Source organism: Patella vulgata, chromosome 9, assembly GCF_932274485.2.
Source record: "Patella vulgata chromosome 9, xgPatVulg1.2, whole genome shotgun sequence".
In the NCBI taxonomy this organism is placed as follows: Eukaryota; Metazoa; Mollusca; class Gastropoda; family Patellidae; genus Patella; species Patella vulgata.
The window spans coordinates 12,258,730-12,283,529 of record NC_065887.2 but is presented as its reverse complement, the minus strand read 5'-3'; the positions used below and the strand labels follow the sequence as shown (position 1 = coordinate 12,283,529).

The following is a 24,800-nucleotide window of genomic DNA, read 5'->3' as shown; positions in this document are numbered from 1 at the left end:
TCTCATTATGTTCCTAGTACTTACACATGTGACTAGAGGAAGAATGTCCCATTTTGTTCCTAATACTAGAGAAAGTATGTCCCATTATGTTCCTGTGACTAGAGAAAGTATGTCTCATTATGTTCCTAGTGCTTACACGTGTGACTAGAGAAAGAACGTTGCATTATGTTCCTAGTACTTATACCTGTGACTAGAGAAAGTATGTCCCATTATGTTCCTAGTACTTACACATGTGACTAGAGGAAGAATGTCCCATTATGTTCCTAATACTAGAGAAAGTATGTCTCATTATGTTCCTGTGACTAGAGAAAGTATGTCTCATTATGTCCCTAGTGCTTACACGTGTGACTAGAGAAAGAACGTTGCATTATGTTCCTAGTACTTATACCTGTGACTAGAGGAAGTATGCCCCATTATGTTCCTATGACTAGGGCAAGTATGTAGCATTATGATGAAAATGATTTATGGTACTAATAAATTCTTTTTTTTAAAATTATATTTTTATTTTAGATTTGGATGACGGTAAAGGTAAAAGCAGTTTCAGAGGGGGAAAAAATAAAAAAAACAAAAATAAGAAAAAATAAATTATTAAATAACCACTTTTATATTTTGAATTTGTTTTTAGAGAGGGACATTTTAGGCCATATAGAAAAAATATTTGTTTTTTTAAAGCCTTATGACCTGGAAGTGTACTAGTAGGATCAGTTATCATGTCCACAACCCTGATGTGTTGTTATTGACGATCATAAATGACACTGTATAATAATCAATACCTATAAACAGCATAGATAAATGTAGAACCAAGATGTGATGTTTGTGAGAATAAAGACAGAAAAATTCCTCACTCCCGCATCAGATTTTTGGGATGTATTGTATGAGAACCAGGCTATAGTTTTTCTATGGCCTTACATTTGAAATTTACAGCGAAATCTTAAGTCTCTACACTTCCAAGTTCCATTCATAGTCCACACTCCACAGGACCTACATTAAACATGATCAGTGGGGAAATATGAAGAGTTCATCCAATGCAAGGGGGGTTGGATGGCCGAATGCTTAGCACGTGCGCGCTGTATCACAAGGCCTGTCATTGAATCAACTGACAAGGAGTAGGGTCGTCTGTCCAACCTCATGGGTTTTCTTCGGGTCCTCCGGTTTCCTCCCACTGCTAAAGACCCCTACGCGCAAGCGAATTATTGAAATAAAATTAAGCCATATGTTAGTCCCGAAATGACCTAGTTTTTGTCGAGTTAAACCCCATTTCTCTCTCTCTCTCTCTCTCTTCCAATGTAATTCATATTCATTCAGTCAATTCTTCACTTATGACAAGCAACTTCTTATAATTAGTAGTTGAAATTTGTTTTCAAAACGCACCACAACCCTAGAACTCAGGACCATGAAATATTTTATTCTTGGGTCAGGTTTTATTCATTTAATCCTTTTGGTTTCTTGTTGTTTTTTATTCTCTGATATTGGGCCTACTGAGTACTGTATTGTAGGCCGATAATTTTAGTTGCAAACATTTGAAGGACAGGGTCGTTTTTTTTTGTAATTAATAAAGTAAAGTTGCATGCCCAACAACGTACTCAGCATGGTTCCCCCATGTAAGTAATGCAAGACAGAGGGCCGGACAAGGACAGCATCTGTTCGCTCAAATGAGACAACATGTTCTTCCTCATTCAGAAAAGTAACACCCTGCTTCATTCGATCTAAAATACCAGGCTTCAAATGTAATGAAAATGACAAGTGATTAGTATAATATATTTTAATGATGATGATTATATACTGTAACATATTTACATAATAAATATTTGGCACTCACATTTAAAAATGTCAACATTTATAACAACAGATATACAAATAATTTATATAACATCAGACTAGTATCAGACTCCATGTGTATTCATGTCCACAGTAAAACTTCATAGCATTAATCTTTCTTGCTACTAGAGAGATTTCAATCACACTGAAAGTAGCAATATTGTATAAATGTCAACAGTAAAATCATAGCATTAATCGTTTTGCTACTGAAGAGATTTAAATCATAACGAAAGTAGCAATTCTGTTATTAGTTTATACAAACCAGCAATGTCCAGTCTTTTCACAGAGTTACACCATGGTTTATTATGGCCAACTACGAACTTATTCTTAAAAACCTCTTGATTCTCCGGTTGTACATGACAAGGAGTAGGGTCATCTTTCCAACCTTGTGGGTTTTCTCTATGTCCTCCCCACTGCTAAAGACCCCTACACACAAGTGAATTACTGAAATAAAACTGAACCATATGTCAGTCCCGAAATGACCTAGTTTGCATCGAGTGGATATTAAACTCTCTCTCACACAACCACATAAACCTCCACATTTTCCAAATACCTTTGAAAACTCAAATTCTTAAAATGGCTTCGAAGTATGTTTTTGTGTGTCAATTGCTAAAGCCACGCAAAGAAGATAGTGACGTTAACAAGATAATATACACAATGGGCATTATTCAAGAATATTGCACGTATCAGTGTTGAAACTGTAGGTTCTGAGAGATTGCACTCTATTAGGCCCTGTATCTGCTAAAGTTAACCAACTTTTAATGTAATACAGTAAAACTTACATTGTCAAATATTACTGGTTATATGGATTTGTAAGAGTTCCTGTGTTTATGTTTAAATAATGCAGAGGAATTAATGTGGTACTGTTGAATTGCTGAGAAATTCTGATGAGAGGATAACAAACAACAGATTACAGCCCAATAAAATTTTAAAATCTACATGTGTTTCCATGTGGTCATTTGATAAAAGTAGTTTTTGAAATCTCTCCATCAGTGATAAAACTGTTTATAATGCTGACTAAGAAAATAAATTGTACCGGTAATCAGTATAAAAATAAACACAATAACTTTTGATTAGGTTTTTCACCGTAAAATTTCATTTTATGGTAGTAGAAAACGTAATGCTGATGCGGATTTAAACAAAATGAACATTTACATAACAATAACAAACAATAGATATATGTTAAACAGCAGAAGTAAACCATTCAAATTCTGTAACATGAAAGACTTTTTTTTAAATAAATAATATTTTACCCCACAAGAGTATACAGCTACAACAAATTATTTTAACTAGTTATGTTTATCAGCATTTGCTTCATCAACATAATCATAACAGAAAAAATTACTATAAACCAAAAATTTAATATAAGCCATCAAGGCTAATAACCATTTAGCATTCAACTCCTGACAGATCTTTAGAGCACTTCATCCACCATGGTAGTTTGACATACCATGTTTCAATTAACCAGTTTCCCGATTAGTTTGGTTAAACCTAGTATGATTGGTTGAAATTTGTATTTTTCACCCAAAATAGCTGTGTATGATGACCAATTAGGTCTCATAAATTGCACAGAGTATGATGCAATCAAAGCAATTGTTACTCAACACATTTATTTCAAAAGAGAGACCATACTCATAATAAAACTCAGCAAGTAAGCAAGTAAAAACAAAATGTTATGAATCTCAAAAACATTAATATTAATTTAAAATACAGCAAGCTCTTACATGTAACTGTCTTAAACAAATTATTCAATTATCACAGATTTTATTTCACTTAACACTAATTGTTTCTACATAATTTAAATGAAAGGCCTGTGGTTAAAATTACATGGATTAAGGCCCCTTGTTATGGAATTACATCTGTGAACATCTCTAAATGCAGTGGCATATAACTCTGATAAAAACTGTTGGTCTTTAAATCAAAATGCCACGGTTTGACTTTCACAATGAAATGAAATAGGGTTTAACGTCCTACTTTCCTGCCCTAATGGGGTAATAAAGATGGGACTTTCACAATTAATTTGTTTTGCAGACAATAAATTCATACTTTACAGCATCTACCATGTCTATATCATAACTTAATTGTAGAAATGGTCTCGATTGTTTCTTAAAATATGCATAAATAAAACTCATGCAGTTATTATGATCAAGCAAATACAGCACAATGATAGTGGAAGAAAATTACAATACAAATTAAATAAATTTCAATATTGCAGGAGAGTAAACATTAGCAAACTTTCCCCACAGTCAATTTAGACATAATTTGAAAAAATACTCATATTAAATCTGTAGTTATTAATAACATCTGATATTTGAGAGAAATACTTGTATTAAATCTGTAGGTTACATATGCAAAGCACTTAACATTGACATTTAAATTGATAGTCTAAAAAAAACCTGGTAAATCTTAATACATGTCAACAAAAAAATGTGAAAAATAGTCGATCCGGTAAAATTTTAAAATGAAAATCCTGTATCAGACACTTGGAATGGACAGTACTAGTTGATTATAAATAATACAAAGGATTTATATTTGTTGTATATATGGGATGGTTATATTCATTCAACAATAACCACTTTTCTAAACATACTTAAATTTTTGGTTGTTACAGCTGACTCAACCATTTGCAATAAAATATCAGTAAAGTGCATTATAAAACATGACTGGTTCACAGAGAGAGAGAGAGAGAGAGAGAAATGGGGTTTAACGTCCACTCGACAAAATCTAGCTCATTTCTGGACTAACTTGTGGTTCAATTTCATTTCAATAATTCGATTGCACGTAGGGGTCTTTCGCAGTGGAAGGAAACCGGAGAGAATGCGGAGAAAACACAAAAGGTTGGACAGGCGACCCTACTCCTTGTTACATACAACTGGGGAATCGAAACCACGCTAGTTGACTCAATCAAAGACCTTATGATACAAGACGCACACGCTAACCATTCCCCCAACCCCACACACTGCTTCAGAGAAATACACCAGGGCCTTTCACTTATTGAAGAAGACTTGAACAAAAATATGTTAGTGATTTTCTCTTTGCCTTGCATCAACAGAAAGGCAACTTAACATGGAGCTTTTTAATTTTGAGTAATGCTAAGTACTATTGTATAATGATATTCCATATTTTAGCAGACATTTCAAATTAACTTCATTTTTCACAAACAAAATGCATTAGATGAAATCATTTTACATGATTATCTATATAAATGTTAAAAGATGTATCTTTGTCAACAATTTTGGACTTTCATGCACTCATAAAATATCAGAGATCAAATTGTCCAAACTCACTAATATAAATAATACATACGTTAATGAATATAATCTATATCCAAGTCTCAAATTCAATACTCTTATATAAATTAATCAATTCTTTAAAAATTCACAAGATTGGAAGATTAGATTTACATTATAGCAGTTGATTATTCGAGAAATTATCACAGACACTTTTTAGAATATTTGAATTCGATGGTTTTCTCGATCACTCACTACTATATTTCCATTGGCTAGAATAGCTAATCCCTCCAAAGCTTTGAATTGTCCGTTTTCATTACCCCAGCTACCGAACATGGAATAATATGTTCCGTCTGGTCGAAATATTTGTACGCGATTATTTCCGCTGTCTGACACAGCCACAAAACCTTGAAAATCAATCGCTACTCCTCTGGGATATTTCAATTGTCCATTCTGGGTTCCAGACGAACCAAAACTAAATAAGAAATCTCCATACATGCTGAATACTTGTATTCGATGATTACTACTATCACTTATGTAGATTTTATTATCAGGGCTAACAGCAACATATTGGGGATTATCAAATTGGCCATCTCTACTTCCCATTTCACCGAAACAACGAACAAAGTTGCCGTTTGATTGAAAGACCTGAATACGGTTATTTTCTTTATCACAGACATAAATAAAGCCCATGTTATCACACGCAATACCCCATGGATAATTCAGTTGTCCTTCTGCCGTTCCTTCCTCACCAAATGATGTGATGCAAGAATAATTATGATCAAACACTTGAATACGATGATTATAGCGATCTGAGACAATCACCTGACCTAAGGTGTTGACAGTTATTCCAGCCAGACAATCAAACTCACCATCGTTTGTTCCATAGGATCCAAAACTTCGTAAAAATCGGCCAGTATTGTCAAAAACTTGAACTCTATGATTGCTACTGTCGGCCACATATATAGTATCGTCAATTGGAGATACAGCTACGCCTCGTGGCCATGTGAATTCATGCTGACCGTTTCCCCGAGAACCGAATCGAATTATTGCACGTCCTTTTTGATTGTACTTATTACGCGGTTCAACATTACCTCTATTGCTACGACTGTTAGTTTGATTTTGAGGTTGAGTTTGGCTTTGAGTTTGGGTTTGTGTGCGATTATTTGTATTGGGGTAAGGATTTGGGCGCAGACGTGAATTACTTGAGTTGTCATCATCAAGTGATTCTGTTGAAGATCCATTATCGAAAGCGATATCATAACGAACAGGTCGTCGTGGATTCCTAGGAGATATTTGTAAAGGATCTCTAGAAAATGTCTGGCCTCTGGTTAGAGGTAGAGGTGATTCCTCATCATCAAAATCCTCTGCTTCCCGTGGAGGAGAAAGGGCACCACCAAGACTTCTGCGTCTGTATCTGGAATACGCACTATCATCCCCTCCCATTATTCCTGCTATTCTAGTATCCGAATGGTGTTCCCGCCGTGGACGACGTCTTGGAACTCTTGACACAGCACCACCTGTATTTCTGCCACTTCTGCTCTCGTACAGATCAGCTGCATCTGCGGAAAGATGCTGGTCTCTGGAACTGAGATATGTCTGACGTCGTTGTGAGGCAGGTGACACAGCCAAAGGACTCTGATTCCCAATCACAGATAAGGCATAATCAGTATCTACATTTCTTGAAGATGGTCTACTTTGGTAAAGACTTCTTTCTGGCCGTGCTAAATCAACTAATCTGCTGGCTAACCGACTCTCGTAGGAGCGTTGACCATCCATTCTGTTGTTGATATGAGCAGATATAGGTCGGCCTATAATTTCAACTTCTCCAAAAGCTGCAATGGCATCAGTCAACAATTGGTTTTCTGCTTTGACGTCAATCTGCCGCAAACCAGTCCGTCGAATTTGACTGCCTTCGAAACTTTGCATGGTGTCTGAATTTTCCTGACATTGTTCATGAAGCTGCATTAATTCTGTGTCTGTTAAACGGCTGCCATGACCAATAGCAGATTCTGAAGAGTCACAAAAACTTGCCATACTGGCAAGTTCAACTTCTAAGTTCTCTTGTTGTATTCTTAGATTTTCTAGTTCAGCGAAAAGAAAGGCATCTACTTCTGCCATAAGAAATCTTTGTCGCGCTTCAAACTCTCGAAGATGCCTTTCAAAGATATCGGTAATTTCGGTTTTGGCATTTTGACATTTTAGTTGTGATTGATTTCCTTTATAACCGATATCATCAATGGCACTAGATATTTTTGGTAAGGCACGTTTGATTCTATAAATCATTCGTTCAATTTCAACTTTGATTTGTTCCATATGCTGACGACAACACGCTTCACATAGCTGTTGTTGACAATGGTTACAGGCACTCAGGCGACTATTTCGAAAACATCCACTACAGGTTGTCCTTGGTGGTGGTGGTGCTACTACTACTGGTGCTTCATAGCTTGATCCACCTACAAAACACAATGAACAATGCCTCAAATCATGTCAGAAAAAAAAACAATTTTAATCAAATATGTGTATGATTACCAGAAAAGGAAATCTATGACAGAGACAATTATTTTTTTTTAAGAATATGAAAAGGGAGCTGGACAATTTTAGAACTGGTCTTGCATTCTTAATTTCTACAGTACCTAGCTTGGATCATACAGTACTTACATAAGACCTGCTAAACTGCCATTCGTGCTTTTCGGACAGTCATTTGGATGGAATCAATGCTAAGCTTAATACTGTACATTGACAATACCTCTTAAAACCTATCATGAAATAGCAAATGCTGGGGGACTGGACCACAAAGAAACAATTACACAAGAGAAACCTACGTAAAAGACTGACAAGACACAATATACAGACACCACTAACAACAAACGCGCATATTAGATCATGAAAAGTAGGAATTCAACGATGGCTCTTTGACTATGTTGCTGACTCACTAATCAGAGGTTTTCCAGATTTTTTTTCTCGTTCGTAAAGCATGATGCAAGAATCTTGGTGAAGTTTTCTGGACATTCCTCCCAAAAAAGGAAAGTAATTCCACCTGTCAAGGGTTCGTTTACATGCATGCCAACCGGGACCACATTTTACTGTCCCATCCGGATGACCAGGTAACACTTTACTTGTTATCTTCACAGGCTCTACCCCGATACTTCTTGGTCCACGCTGGGGCATTCTATTTGAGCATTCAGTGACCATATTGCTCGACTACTGGCCCCCACCCCCTAAAGTAAAGAAATAAACGTACCAGAAAAGTCATCATTATAACCAGCTGAACAGCATACTGATGACATCATTCCAGAACTACTTGTGTCAGTTGGTTTCTCTACTTTCTTAGTCGGCATGATACCTCCTTCATCTCGATGGGTTGTCGTAGCAGTTGATTCTATACCTGGAGCTAATCTTGGTAAATCCATGAAACCCATGATCGTGATGTTGTTTGGATAAGATCCTGTACCGCCCCGTGGCACAAGATGATCTGCCCGACATTCTGGACATCGTATCATGCGTGTTCTGGGGTTCACAAGTTGCTCAAGACATGGTGACTGGCAGTATGTATGTTGGCATGGTAACAGTTTGGGTGTTTTAAAGCGATCCAGACATATAGAACATTGTAAAAGTTGTTCTATATGTCGGGATGAATATGTCATTTCCTCATCCGACATTTTGATTATATTCAGACTTTAGTAATTCACAGTTCTTCGTTCAGTCACATTTTGATCATTTTCACACCTCAGTAATTCACAATTCTTTGTTCAGTCACATCTTGATCTGATCTACATGTATATATTCCTATTAGTTAGCACTGGTGAAGATACATATCATAATTCTGCATGTGTTTCTCCGTAGAATATATCTGAAACATCACTTGTCTTGGAAACCTATAAAAACAGAAATAAAAACAATAGACTGAAGAAATATGAAGCTCAATCATTTCTACCTAGCTATACTTCAAGAATTTGGCAAAGTAAGCAATAGCAAACAGATCTGATCCATGAGAAAAGAAAGTGATACTGGGTGTTCCAGGCAGGGTCAGCATACTAATGTTACGGGGGAGGGAGGAAGGGGACGACACAGCTAGGCAGTTACAGAAATTCATGCAATCATTACATTTGTATCTATTCTGTTGAATACTTTTTGAAGATAAGGGGTCAAATTCAAACCAGAATCTGCCATACAAATATTCCAGTCTATAGTATCACTATATAACCTTTGAAAACAATTTAAGAAAGTCACTTTCTGGTGTATTCGGCTTAATTGGTATCTTGTGATATTCAGGCATCCATACTACCCAAATCAAATAGTTCAAAACAGAAAAGAACCACTATGCTTATATTTACAGTTTGTAATTGTGCAACTTTTTGAATAACAATTTGGTTTTATCTTGGATGGGCTGATCAAAATCCCAATATGATTACGACCATATATGGAACATATATTTGGTATCAATGAAATTTATCTTATTGTGGATTCTAGTAACTAGAAATTCCATAACAGCCTAGATCACTAATTCCCAAAATTGTTGACCATTTCGTAACCACATTCTGTACGCCACTGCCACATGTGTAAGATGTAAACAGACGTACAAGCCAATCGTCAGACGGGTACAGTCGATATATACAAATAGAGCACATGCTACAGAATGTAAAAAATGTGGAATGTGTAGGATACAAGTTAGATACCTAATAATAGCCACACCCTTTTATAGTTTATTGGCTATGGATTGATGAGATGTGATGTTGTTAATACCCTGATACTATTCCACACACGGCTGTTACGTGGACTCATTGAGTATAAAATGGTGTGTTGTAGCCCAGACAAGTAGAAATTTATGAATCATGTGTGTGTGAAATCTGATTCTACAACTGTTTGTTTCTCCTCAGTGGTGCTAAATATATACCCACCATTAGATGAGAGTTATAGAAAGTATCTTTATTTATATAGGTAGGAGAAACTAGTCTGCTATCAATGGGGAAAGAGAGAGAGAGAAAAATGGAATTTAATGTCCACTCGACAGAAACTAGGTCATTTTGGGACTAACATATGGTTCAATTTTATTTCAATAATTTGCATGGGCGTAGGCTGGGGTTTTTAGCAGGGGGAAAAAACGGAGGACCCGGAGAAAACCAACGAGGTTGGACAGGCGATCCTACTCCGTCTCACATACTACCAGGGAATCGAAACCAAGCCAGCTTACTCAATGACGGACCTTATGATACAGCGCGACTTCGGCCATCCACCCACCCCCCTCTCTGCTATCAACAATGATACTGATTTGAATTTTTTTATATATATATATATATATGGTCATTTGAAGTTTACATTGCTTTCTACAGATTTTTCACACCACCATCTTTATATCTCTTAGACAAATAGGGGGGGGTGGGGGTGGTGTGAGGGGTGTCTAGTGGTTTAACACATGCACATGAAATCACGAGGACTGTCATTGAGTCAAGTGGCGTTTCGATTCCCAGCTTGAACATGACAAGGTGAAGTGGCGTCTGTCCAACCTCATGGGTTTTCTCCAGGTCCTCCGGTTTTCTCCCACTGCTAAAGACCCTTACACGCAAATGAATTATTGAAATAAAATTAAACCATATGTTAATCCCGAAATGACCTAGTTTGTGTCGAGTGGACGTTAAACCCCATTTCTCTCTCTCTCTCTTAGACAAAAATAGTTAAAACAATTTAGCTATGTTTTTTTGTACAAGCAAGCCCATTCTTCATGAAGTTCTTTTTACACTGAGATGTGCTTAGAATTACATAATAACTAACCAGTACAATATTACGTAAAAGATAAATCAATTTTTATTTTACGACTATCAGCAAAATTCCAATTTGTTATGCAGCTGGCAGAAACAGTAAGCAATAAACGGTATCAGTAGTACTTAGATTATTTCGTTTATTTATCTCCAGGTTTAAAAAATTACATTTTGACATTTGATAGCTCTTAAAGAGAATTTCTATAAATAGCAACCCGTACACCTGGTACCAAAAAACATAACTTTGTTATTCAACATGTATTTGAAGGCATATTTAACTTCTTAATGCATCTCATTTTACTTTCATTTTTTTCCCCACTAAATGTGTACACAGAAACTGAAGATTTGTGAAGAAGTTAAGAATCTATCCTCTTCACTTGATCTCCAATGATACATCTTTTTGGTTTATTTCTGGAATGACCCTTCAGGAATTTCCTCCAATAAAAACATCTAACAATAAATAATAGGTTGTTTTTGTTGTAGCAATACATGACACAAACATTATTATTAAAGGTCATGTGGTTATTATGTTGCTATAGGGGTTTACCAAGATTAGGTTAATCTATCAACAGGCTATTACGTTATAACCTAGGCTAGTATGTCATATTTTACGACCTGAGTTATTGGTACCATTTAACTCTCTTGTCAATCTCCAACTAAAGATGGACTCAAAATTGCCGTGGACATGACCAGGTAATAACACAAATCTGTTCAGCCAGGATTTGGAGGGGGGGGGGGCGCCAAATTTCTCTATTTTTGCCTGAATATCACTGAGTCTAATTTATTAAAACTTATTTTTCATGTTTTTTTTTTAAGATAAAAATACTGAAAATATTAATGAGATTATGGTAGACTTCCAATAGATTGGAAGATTAGTCTTGGTAGATTTCCTAACCTATAGATTGGAAGGGAAAATTAGACTTGGTAGATTGGAATTTTAGTCTTGATAGACTTCCTATAGATTGGAATCTCGATAGACTTCCTATAGATTGGAATATTAGCCTTGACAGACTTCTTATAGATTGGAATATTAGCCTTGATAGACTTCCTATAGATTGGAATATTAGTCTTGATAGACTTCCTATAGTGAGATTCTTGATAGACTTCCTATAGATTGCAACATTAGTCTTGGTAGACTTCCTATATAGATTGGAACATTAAACTTCCTATAGATTGGAATATTAGTCTTGGTAGACTTCCTCTAGAATGGAATATTAGTCTTGAAGATTTTTGTTTGAATTTGACCCCTTATGTTATGAATAGAAGAAAAATGACTATCCACATTTGCCCAAATTTACCATTTAAATCGCACATGTAGAAAATAATTTTACCATTTACTTGAAAGATTCCCTTTAACTTCCACTCAACAAACTAGGTCATTTTTTAACTGACACATTCTATATTTTAATTTCAATAATTTGCATACACGTACAGGTAGATGTAAACTGGAGAACCTGAAGAAAGGCAACAAGGTTAGACAGGTGACCCTATAATCCTTGACATGAAACCACAGCACTTCTTGACTCAATGACAGACCTCACGATCTAAAGTGTACATCCCAACATCCCCAGAGTATGAGGTATAAGAAGTAGATAATAGTATAAATACTCACATTAGATGATATCTGCGTTAATTATGAAGACAGCTAGGAACCAAAGTGGTTTTAACATTTTAGTTTTATTGTCCTATGAATTGTCCAAAATTCTGTAATGAAAAAATATTACATAATTACTTGAACAGTTGATTTTGTAATCATTCTTGATGCCATTTTAGTAACAAATGGTACATACAATGTGAGCTATTTTCAGCAGCAAGATAACACCCAAACTACGACTTAAATCTCACTTTTAGACAAACATTCTATAATTACCTGATTCTTCTAGCAGTAATGGGTAGAACATATCTGTGTGTGTGTGTGTGTGTGTGTGAGAGAGAGAGAGAGAGATGGGGTTTAACCTCCACTTGACACAAACTAGTTCATTTCAGGACTAACATTTTGGTTCAATTTTATTTCAATAATTCGCTTGCTCGTATAGGACTTCAGCTGTGGGTGGAAACCGGAGAAACCCTACTCCTTGTCTTGTACAAGAAGGGAATTAAAACCACACCACTTGACTCAATCAAAGACCTTGTTATTTCATGTGCACACATTAAACCACTAGAGCCACCCCCCCCCAGATTTTTTTAATAATATAGAAATCTATTGCAAACTACAAAATTCTAAAAGTTTTGTGTATCAGTCTAAAAATCCCTGAGTGTAATTTGAGCAATCTAGGAATTCATTTCAACTATGATACTGTAAAAGTTCAATTCTACCGTAATTGGAATGTCAGTCCAAAAATGGTTCAATTCCATTGTACACTTGACTGGAAATCCATGGGAGCTCAGTGGATAATGTGTTGACTCACTAGCAAGAAGGACCGGAATCTGATCCAAGTTTTGGTCTTGTAAACGCCCCCAAATTTTCCAGCGTGGTTTCCTTTTGTCAGTGGTGCAGAGGACCTGACAAGGAAAAGCGTTTAGTTATTCAGATGAGATGATAAAAATGAGGTCCTGTGTATGTACAGTCGTACACGTTGCCGTGCACCTAAAAGAACATTTTACAAGTGGTCAACTTCAAAGTAATCGGTCACCTACCTACCTACCTACCGGTATAAGTGAAATGAGATCCCCAACCTATATATTTAATAGTCTTAGTAATTACCTGTAGGTATATACTAAGTAGGTAAGAAGAACGTCAGTATACCTATTATACTATCTTCTGTATTTACTAGACAGCTGGAGTCAATTAACCTGGTCTATCTATATGTCTCACCTACATAGCACCGGAGTTGAACAAGTTTTACATAAATTCACACATTATAATATAAACCATTCTTTAAATAACTTATCTAGAACAGAAACATCTCTGAAGAACTCATTCGATATGATCTACTAACATCCTGGCACACTTTCGAAAAAACAAATAACATTTAAAAATATCTTTGATAAAAGCAAAAGGAAACATTTTTTCACAACTGATTTAAAATGTTTGTTTTTATCACTCAATGTAAAATAAACACAGTTAAAAACTGTTGGGGGTGGAAAATGAGCATTTAAGATTTTATGGGTGGCAATGAGCCCGCCAGAATAATTAATCAGTTCTATATACATATTTATTAAGAAAATTTAACAGTTAATATAAGCTTCGGTTCTTTCAATATTCTTGTTTATTACTCGATAACATCCCTTACTGTAAACAAATGTTAGTTTGGTTGCCAACTAGTCTAAGAATGTTGTATTTGAGGAATGTGGAAGTTTATAAAATTAATAACCTTGTGGACAGTCATACTGTTTTTTACTGGACATGGGTTGTTTTTAGTAATAAAACAATAAGTTCTTTCAGGATCTAAAATTGTAAGGTGTTTATACCTGAATTACAAGAAAGATCCACAAGTAACTGGAATGGCAACATAACCTTGATTAGTGGACGGTTTCTACATGTGTGGTACTAGAAACTTAGATTTAGTTTCTGTTAATTCCTTGCAAATCAATCAATATTACACAATTTGTGGTAGAATTATCAAATTATGATATAAACGTGTATTTTATATAAATTAAATCAGGAAATGGCTTACATTAAGAGAGGAATTTTGGCAAATTAACATAAATATCTATATCCCTTTCACCTATCTCACATAAACACTTTATATTCCTTACACACAACTCACATAAACATTTTATATTCCTTACACCTATCTTACATAAACAGTAAATATTCCCTACATGTAACTCATATAAACAGTTTATATTCCTTACACCTAACTCAATATAAACATTTTATATTCCTAACTCATATAAACATTTTTTAACCCTTACATGTAACTCATATAAACATTTTATAACCCTTAAATGTAACTCATAAACAGTTTATATTCCTTACACATAACTCAATATAACCATTTTATAACCCTTGCAATTAACTCAATATAAATAGTTTATATTCCTTACACCTATCTTACATAAACAGTTTATATTCCTTACATGTAACTCTTATAAACATTTTATATTCCTTACACATAACTTACATAAACATTTTTTATTCTTTACACCTATCTCATACAAACACTTTATAACCATTACACCTAACTCATATAAACATTTTATAACCATTACACCTAACTCATATAAACATTTCATAAACTTACACCTAACTCACATCATAAACATTTGTATTCCTTTTACTTATCTCACATAAACAGTTTATATTCCTTACACCTGATATAAACATTTCATAAACCTTACACTTTAACTCGTACAAATATTTTATATTCCTGACACCTAACTCACATAAACAGTTTGTATTCCTTACACCTAACTCACATAAACAGTTTGTATTGCTTAAACATACACTATGCAAGAGCTAAATCTACTTATTGCAGGTCTTTCTTTAGGCCAGAAATGTTATCTAAATTATTAATTAGACAATAATTAACTTATCTAGACCATAATCAACCCCCGATGGCATCGCAAGGCTGCGATGTTTATTGGATTAGGTTCCGATTTGCTGTTCAACTTCCATTCATAATTAAACCATGAAATGGATAATCAAGACTATGTTTTATATCCTACCGACTTTAGTAATGATGATTAAGGCTATGCCGAAAATTCAATCACTAAAATCTCAGTTCATGGATCAATTTTACTGAAATTTTCAGCAAATTCCTTTTACAGTATCTTGTTTTTAACTATTATAGTGAGAACTGCCAGCTCTTAAATCTAATGTCCCATAATGTATCTTTAAAGATAACTCACATAAACAGTTTGTATTGCTTACACATAACTCGCATAAACAGTTTATATATGCCTTACACCAAACTCACTTTTTTTGTTAAATCATGAAGATCCTGAAATTTTGTTAATTGACACACTGGGGGTTTGTCTGATAGAAATTAACCCACTAACAGTATCCTGATAGTGTTCTGAAGCTATTGAGTACACCAGTGCAGGACAAAAACTGATCTGTTCCTCAGATCTACCCCAGCTGGAAGTGTAGAGTTGAGTATGTTAGTGGCTTATGCTTAATTTGATCAAATATTATATCAGAGAGAGAGAGAGATGGGGTTTAACGTCCACTCAACACAGACCAGGTCATTTCGGGACTAACATATGGTTCAATTTTATTTCCATAATTTGCTTGCGCGTAGGGATCTTTAGCAGTGGGAGGAAACCGGAGGACCAGGAGAAAACCCACGAGGTTGGACAGGCGACCCTACTCCTTGCCACGTACAACCAGGGAATCGAAACCACGCCAGTGGACTCAATGACAGACTTTATGATACAGTGCTCACGTGCTAACCATTCAGTCATCCAACCCCCCATATTATATCAGAAACTTTACCTCATCATAAACTTTACCTTATCATAGAATTAAAAACATTCTATTGTAAGATAATTCTCAAAACATATGTGTGTGTTATTTCAATATGATATAACTTTCTATTCTCAGCTGGTCTGCAAGACAGATAATAATAAAACATTAGATAAGAGATACACAGATATCATCCATAATACACAGTAGAATTTACAAATCTATAGGCTCTACCTTATGGTGCAACACAGTAGAAGAAGTTGGCACAAAAAGTGTACCTTATTGTCCTTTAAAAGATAAATTTAACCCTTAGGAATTTTTTGTTTCCTGTTATCAAGAAAATGTGGTATGAATTAAGATTATAACATAAAGAAAGCAACATGAGTGCCTACACATAGACAAACCAACAAATTGGACGATCCATCAACTAGCTCAGACAACTTTTATTTTAGTAACTGTGGAGTCTGGACTAAAAATCTTTGGTTGTTATCCTGGTGTGCACTCAGAAGAATATTCGGGATTTTTCAAGGCTTGTTCCCCATTGTCAGGTCTAACATGGGCATTTCTGGTTGACCAGAGAGAGAGAGAAGAGAGAAAGAGGGGGGGGATTGGCTCCACTCCACACAAACTAAGTCATTTTGGGACTTAACACATGGTTCGCTTGTGCGTAGGGGTTTTAGCAGTGGGAGGAAACCAGAAGACCCGGAGATAAAGTCTTAAAGTATTTATGGGTGTAGGGGTCTTTATCAGTGGGAGGAAACCAGAGGACACAGAGAAAAAGTCTTAAAATGACCTAAGTGTTTATGAATCAATAAAGAATTTTCCATTCCCTTTCTCTAATAATAATGTCAATATTTATCACAGAAATGAAATGAAATGAAATTGGGTTTAACATCCTACTGTTTTCCTCCCTATCTGGGCTAATGACGGGCATACGCCATACAGTGTGCTATGAGGGAAATTTTGCCCAGACAGCGGCACTACAGCCTACTCTTATATCGAATTCCAACTGTCAGGGGATCTTTTACGTAAACGCCAATGTGTACACGGGATCTCGGTTTTTCGTACCATCCGAACGACTAGACAGCTGTCCTTGTCAGGCCCTCCGTCCTGCATCACTGACAAGGGGGAACCATGTCGGAAAATCTGGATGAACTTTCCCGGCCAATGCAGGGATCAAACACCCGACCTCCAGGCTAGCGAGCCAGCATCTTACCCACTTAGCCACCGTGACCCCCTATTTATCACAGGTTTGTTTAGCTATGTCTGCATTCAGAGGCTCAGAATAATAAACTAAAACTTTCTGCTTTCTTGCATGTTTTGTGTAGATATAAAAAAGACAGAAAATCCACAGGGACACAGTATAAACACATACATATATGAACTCGATATTTTCAGCATCCAAATACAGAAAGGTAAATAAGCTATGCAGATAACCGTATGTGATCGAACACACGTTTAGGCGTTATTCAAAACATCTCAAGGGTTTATATAGAAAGATAGGAAGCGTTGTACTGTCAGCACATGCAATAGATCAAACATTGCCAATACCTTTAACACCCACAGACAGACGTCATAGTCTAAATTTGTACAGACCTATCAACACTCAAATAGAAGTCACGAAATGAGCTCAATTAGTTTTTTTATCGTTTTTTTGGCATAGATAGATAAATTACCTTTATTAGTTATACAGGTAGGTGTCCAGACGGGGGTTCCAGGAGGTCTGGACCCCCATGTGCTGGCACAGAGATTATTTTCTCTCTCCTGCATTCATGGAAATAACGCTGTAATCCACTGTAATCTTATACAGAGAGAGAGAGAGAGAGAGATGGGTTTAAGGTCCACTCGACACAAACTAGGTCATTTCGGGACTAACATATGGTTTAATTTTATTTCAATAATTCGCTTGCGCATATGGGTCTTTAGCAGTGGGAGGAAACCAGAGGGCTCGGAGAAAACCTAAATGAGCAGAAATATTGTCTCAAAACTTCTAATTTGATCAAATTTGCACATAGTTCTCCTCGACCTAATGCCAAACTTGACATTGACACCATTTGCCCCCCCCCCACTCCCGGCGGCTCAAATTCCTGGACACGCCCCAGCATACACCTATTATGAATATTGGTAAAGGAAATTGAGTGGGGTGGAGAGAGGAAGGGAATGAAGAGGGGTGGGGGCATTTAGAGACTAACATATGGTTATTATATACATAGGCTACTATTTGAGGGAGGAAAATAGTCCCAAGTCATCTTTTAGTTTCCTCCTATTAATTTCCAGACATTTTTTTTTTCTAAACCAACCAAAGGACAAGACACTTTCCTTATCCCCTAAAGAGGGGAAACTAGGCTCAAAAAATTCTGAAGGTTCTTCTCCAATTCAGTTACTGAGATACACCAAACCCACACTCAGCTGGAAAACTTTTACAAGCAGAGAACATTGGCAAACAATAAAAGGGGTTGAGGTGAGGAAAAGTAGGGTGGGGTAGGGACATATTATTCTCATCTTCAATAGAAGGCTTGATCTCGCTTTAACTACGTACATCTTATCAAGGCCAGAAGTTGTGAAACTTGTAGTCGTTGCTTCAGGAACATGTACTATTCTATACTTGAAGTCCAGATTAGATTTTAAATCAGTTACAAAAGAGATCTCATTACTTAAAGATGCATTATGGAAGAGTTAAATCTGCCTAATACAGATCTTTTGTTTTGTCTTAAATGTTATATAAATCATTAAACATACATTACGAAAGAGCTAAATCTGTCTATTGCAGGTCTTTCTTTAGGCCTGAATTGTTATCTAAATTATTAATTAGACATTCATTAACTTATCCAGACCACAATCAACTCTCGATGTCATCGCTAGCCTGAGATATTTACTGGATTGGAACCCAATCTGCTGCTCAACACTCACTGATGATTAATTCAAAAAATGGATAATTGAGACTTTTTTTTATAGTACCGACTTTAGTAATGATGATCGAGGCTAAGCCCAAAATTCAATTGCTAAATTCTCGGTTCAGTGTGGACCAATTTGACTGAAATTTTCAGCAAATTCCCTTTACATTATTTAGTTTTTAACTATTATAGTTAGACCTGCCAGCTCTTTTATCTAATCTCCCATAATGTATTTTTAATTAGACATTTTATTCACATGCCAAGCCCATTGGATGTTTTGATTTTCATTGGATTTAAACATTATTGCCAGTTAATAATTTAATTAAAAAAAGGTTAATCGAGATGGTAGCAATGACAATTGAGACTACACTGTTCTTGCCACGGCCATAACACCACACAGAATGAATTCAACTGAAATTTTCAACATATTCCGTTTCATTATCTATTTTTAACTATTATAGCAAGAAATGTCCTCTCTTTATCTAAATCTTACATAGTGCATCTTTAATAATCTTCAAGCATTTCTTCCATTCTATGTGTCTACTTTCAGTTACTTAATTAGAATTTAAAAAAAAAATGTTACAACTATCACACAGGTACAGCGCTAGTATTTATTTCTCTATATATAGCGTAGTTATATTAACCTAGAATTCAATATATCTGTATAAAAAATACATAGTCTTTTTAACAACCTAGTTCTGGCTTCACACGCACGCCATGTAAACACATCAACCAAAATAAAACAACAACAAACAGAGACGTAAATATATACAACTAAGTTATAGAGACTGAATTATATACAACTAAGTTATAAAGACTCAAATATATACAACTAAGTTATAAAGGACTCAAATATATACAAATAAAGTTCTCGGGTCTTCACTCAACTTCTACAAGTCTTTATCTTATAGTATCTATATATTCATCCTGTCAAAAAAACTCACAATTGTGTATATTTTAGTATATTTATCCAAAATAATAAAAATAATACAGATATAGAGAGAGAAATAGGGTTTAATGTCCACTCGAAACCAACTAGGTCATTTCGGGACTAACATTTAGCCGTGGGAGGAAATTGGATAACATGGAGAAAACACACAAATTTGGACAGCTAGGAACCGAACAACGCCATTTAACTCAAAGACAGACCTTATGATCTAGACCATTAAAACCTCCCTCCCCCACCCCCCTTGGTCCTAGACCCTCTGCCAATGGTGATCATGACATACAACAACCAAAGCTTGGAGTTATGTGGATCAATGTGTTTCATAGCTTTAATATACACTCAATGATAAAAATTATCGAATAACTTCTGACCAATGGAATAAATGGCTATAATTATTTAATACAGTCGGTAAGTTAATAAGGAAACGTAAATAGTAAATACCTGAACTTGGATTCTCAAAAAGATATAATTTGGTCCGTCTGCCTTCCATCTTCACAAGTTCTGAAGCCAATATATATATATGTGTAAACTAAAACCTTGCTGTGACTGACTAACTTGGAATGTTCTATATTTAGTCTAGCAGGCTACATGATGATTGTCTTTAACTACGCAACGCCTTTTCCCGCTTTCACTGGCACAAGTTAGTCTTTACACCTGCTTTACCTAAAACGATGCAGAGGTAAATCAGATTAAGGCCATGCCAAAATGAAACTTTGTTTAACAATAATAAATAAGCTAATTTTTCTCAAATTTTGGCAGGTTTTTATTATTTAAAGTTACAATTTCATATTTTTAAGTTATATTTTTAAAATGTATTAAAATATAAAGCCCTAAAATAGATGGTATCTATAAACAGTCCTGCCTTGTTAAAGAATAATCCTATTAATCCTATAATTCACTATAGCCAGTTGAGAAATTGGCAAAAATATCATTTTTAATTTCAAATTCAAACATTTGAAGATAGCTATTCCATGGTGGAGAATAGGAAAGCTAGGGAGATAATTGGGAGGTAATTGTGTTATTATTTCCGGTTTGAAGATTTTTAAGAGTGAGAAAGATAACCTATGATCGTATAATAGTGAGTTGACAACCTATTGAGCAAAAGACATAGAAATAATTATGTTTTGACTTTCTTAGAAAATATGGAATTGTAACTTTAAGACAATAAACCATCCATACTGTATATAATATTCATGCAGGAAATATATACATTTTACTTTTTAAAAAAATTTGCTGCACATTCAATAGATTTTGTTGGATTTTTTCTTTTAATTTTAAAATTTTCAAAACATTGGCCTAATGAGGTTTAATTTAGTTTTTTTTTATCAAACATCTAATCGGAGTCAGAAAAAAACTATTAAAGGGCAATTAAAAATATATTAAATAGAAGTTAAAAGAAAGCTTATAAAATTAGCCATCTTCATTAATATGTTTTATGTTTTCATTTATAGAAATTGGATTACCCTTTTGAGGTGTTAAAGGGGTTCTTCAACCATTTAAAGGGCATATAGCTCTATTCTTTGGATCCTTAAAATACACAAAATGGGTCTAAAACCATGAGTGTTTATAAAGTGATTTACATTCAATTCTTAAAACTATTATTGTAATTTCTAATCAATGATGTTCGGTGATATACGTGACCAGTCCAAATTGAAAAGCAGTCGTTTGCATCTTCTAAGTCCGTCCTACAATATTTTAAAATTATTATTTTGTTGTTTGTGTATCGGCCATTTTTAAATTATTTCTATATTGTCTTATGGGATATGTTTTTTTATTTGTTTATTACAAATGGAGCTCAAAACCATAGAGTACACAACATTGTTTACTCATTTTAAACTGTTGATTGTGTATTAAAGAACAGATATTAGGATCCCTACCCATATTGTACCATATAAAGCAGACCAATATTGAATTTTAATTCATGTTTCTAATTCCAAATATTATGAATAATGTTGAGTTAAAGGAATACATTGATAGTTTTAGAATGATTTTTTGAGAAGCAGTGTGAAGTTTAATCTAATAATAATAATAATAATAATATGTACATTTTTAAAGCGCTAGTACTCCATGCACAGAGGCATGCTCACAGCGCATACAGTTAAATAATTTGATTAATCATGATAACATTTCTCAAAAAGATGGGTTTTAAGTCTTGATTAAAAACAAGAGAGAGTTGGAGATGCTTTAATGATTTCTGGTAGATTGTTCCACTCTTTAGGAGTATTAACTGCGATCGATCTGTATCCAAATGATTTTAGCTTCCACCTTGGGCAACACAACTGATGAAGTCTGTTTGATCGGAAATTACGTGAGGGAACATGTATTTGCATAAGGTTCGATAAGTATTTTGGAGCTAAGCCTTTTACACACTGATAAGTTAAGGACAGGATTTTGAAGATGATTCTTTCGTATCATATTAAAGCTTAAATCCAATAATTTATTTAGGGGTGGCGGTGGGGATTATAACATTATAAAACGACAGATGAGGGTTGAAATAAAATTTCTTAATTAAAATGGGCACCTTAAATTATTTTTTGTTAAAATTAAAAATCACTGCATGGAAATTCATAATCACATTATTGGTCAAGCCTAGGACAGAAGGGCGAACTTTATCGCCTGATCGCGACAAATTCAAGTAGCTAGGGATTTTTTTACCACTGATCATGAACGGACACACGCAGCTTTCGTCTTGGGAGTTTGGGAGCATATGCCACTCTGCATGTAAATTATGTTGATCATGTTGAAGCGATTTTGAGATCATGTGATATCAATGATATCTCCGATTGGCTTATAAAAATGGTGTAATAATTTTGGAGTCTTAGTTTGGAGATTTATTTACAATCTGATTAAAAGTGACGTTTTTCAATCCATGCAGACATGTTGATGTACACATTGAGGTAGACATCCATTAATAGATTCTAATTTTCAAAACAATATGAATTTGGTACAATGAAAGACCAATCTGATTAAAGCACAGTTCTATATTTCTTTTCGGTTTTTTTATACTTTCGATGGCCTCCATTACATGAAGATCTGACCTGTTGTAGTAGAAGGTTGCGTCAGGGGTTATATGCACGGCTTTTGATTCTATGACGTCAGACATTTGATTAACCAATCAGGGTTAATGTATCTAGTTGGATACCCACAGATCTGTGCACTTTATGCGAAGAACGCCGTAACAGACTGTTTCATTGGTTAATTCCTTACATCAACTAAAATGCAGGTTATATATCAACTCTTCCAGATCCTAGTGTAGTAAAGACAAGTAAAACGAAATTCTGAACTATAAAAAAACGAAACGAAATAGGATCTGTGTTTTAATCCGATTGTGATGGACCTATCCTCAGTGATATCAGGTACGCCCTTTTTGCCCAAATTGAAACTACCTGAGAGCATGTCTTTTTATTTATCAGAGCACAGTTTTCGCCCATCAGATCACGGACGTGCTTGAAGGCACAATACAAGAGGCTCAGGTATACCTTATGTAGATTACAGAAGAAAATTTGAACCATAAAGAAAGACGAAACTAAATAAAGATATAATTTAATGAATTGAATTAATTTATCATTTTAGTTTTGACTTTGGACTATATATACTAGATAAGAAACCATATCTCTCAAACCTTCCGTGTTTGGAGTAAGAAATGGTAGGCCTACTACTATATAGTTTTACCTGGTAAAACCCCTTTGTCAATCAGATCGGGTTTCAAAAAGCAAAACTGCCAATTTCTGCTTCAAAATGATGATTGATTATTGGTATTTATTACATTTCTTCTGCAACATTCAACTATAATTAAGCATATAATCCAACCTGACATGGGTACAAACCATCCCTTTTAAATCAAAGCAATATTTTCTGGATTTGCCAGATATTTTAAATTGACGTTTAGTTATGTCATGAAGGCGCTGGCTAATGATATGTCATGTAACAACAGCCAAACTAAATATGCAAAAAGTAGGAACTGGTAGAGGTGCGAAAGTGCAATAGCGCCTCAATTCTGTTAGAAACCCTGGTACGGTAAATCATTAATCTGAAAACTGTCAGTAAGGTTTAAGGCTCAATACCACTCTTGCTGTAACTGAATAATATGTCCCAATCTTTATTCTGGTCAACAAATTGCACTATTTTACAATATTCCAATTAATTGATGATACAAATTTCATTTTAACACACCTAATTTTAAAAAAATGGAAAAATTCAACTAAATGATTTGAAAAGTCTGACGTAAAAGCTTTTCAAATGTGACTTGGTTGGATTTAAAAATATTTTTGAACCCTCTGGACAAGTATAATAGGATTTAATGGATAATTTACACAACAGGTAAGACACTAACACATCTAGTACTTAGAATAAGGCTATTTTTTATTTTCTGGAGTTGCCAAGCCAGCCAGAGTGTTATTATTGTCCCTTTAATATTACATTAGGATTAGGCCTACAGTTTCTATATTGATATTGCGAGACAATATTTTAATACCCCTCCATCCAACAAAAAAATACCCCAGGAACTTAAAAAGTCTCATCAACACCGCAAAAGCACTTAAAAATGACAGTGACAGCAGATCTGGTGGCACTGGTGTATATTTGACAGCTGACCTAAGTTCACCACGTGTTCTGTAAATCTGTTGTTGTTATCACCAGATTTGTTTACAACGAAACGACCAGAAAATGAATGTCGTAAATATATACGTTTTAGAACATAAATTGATTATATTTGACACTCTGTTAATTAGTAACAATATTTTGTTTTAGTAAAATGTAAAATTTCGTATGTATATTATAATTTGAAGAAAACAATTTAATGAC

The 24,800-nt window shown here is 34.8% G+C and overlaps 1 protein-coding gene across 1 annotated transcript; it reads right to left on the bottom strand.

Moving 5' to 3' along the window:
• Positions 1-1,747: 1,747 nt before the first annotated feature.
• On the bottom strand, positions 1,748-23,767 carry LOC126832381 (RING finger protein nhl-1). The gene is made up of 5 exons (XM_050563134.2): positions 23,670-23,767; positions 20,439-20,660; positions 12,420-12,511; positions 8,293-8,926; positions 1,748-7,504 (listed from the first exon to the last, which is right to left on the bottom strand). Exons 4-5 carry the CDS (start codon positions 8,708-8,710, stop codon positions 5,265-5,267), a joined length of 2,658 nt encoding a protein of 885 aa, XP_050419091.1. The 5' UTR covers positions 8,711-8,926; positions 12,420-12,511; positions 20,439-20,660; positions 23,670-23,767; the 3' UTR covers positions 1,748-5,264.
• Positions 23,768-24,800: the final 1,033 nt, after the last annotated feature.

Coding starts and splice junctions, on each gene's coding strand:
- LOC126832381 (XM_050563134.2), bottom strand. CDS start 8,710: ATGTCGGATGAGGAAATGACATATTCATCCCGACATATAGAACAACTT. Junction 7,505..8,292: donor TTATAATGATGACTTTTCTG/GTACGTTTATTT, acceptor TGTGTTTTGTAG/GTGGATCAAGCTATGAAGCA.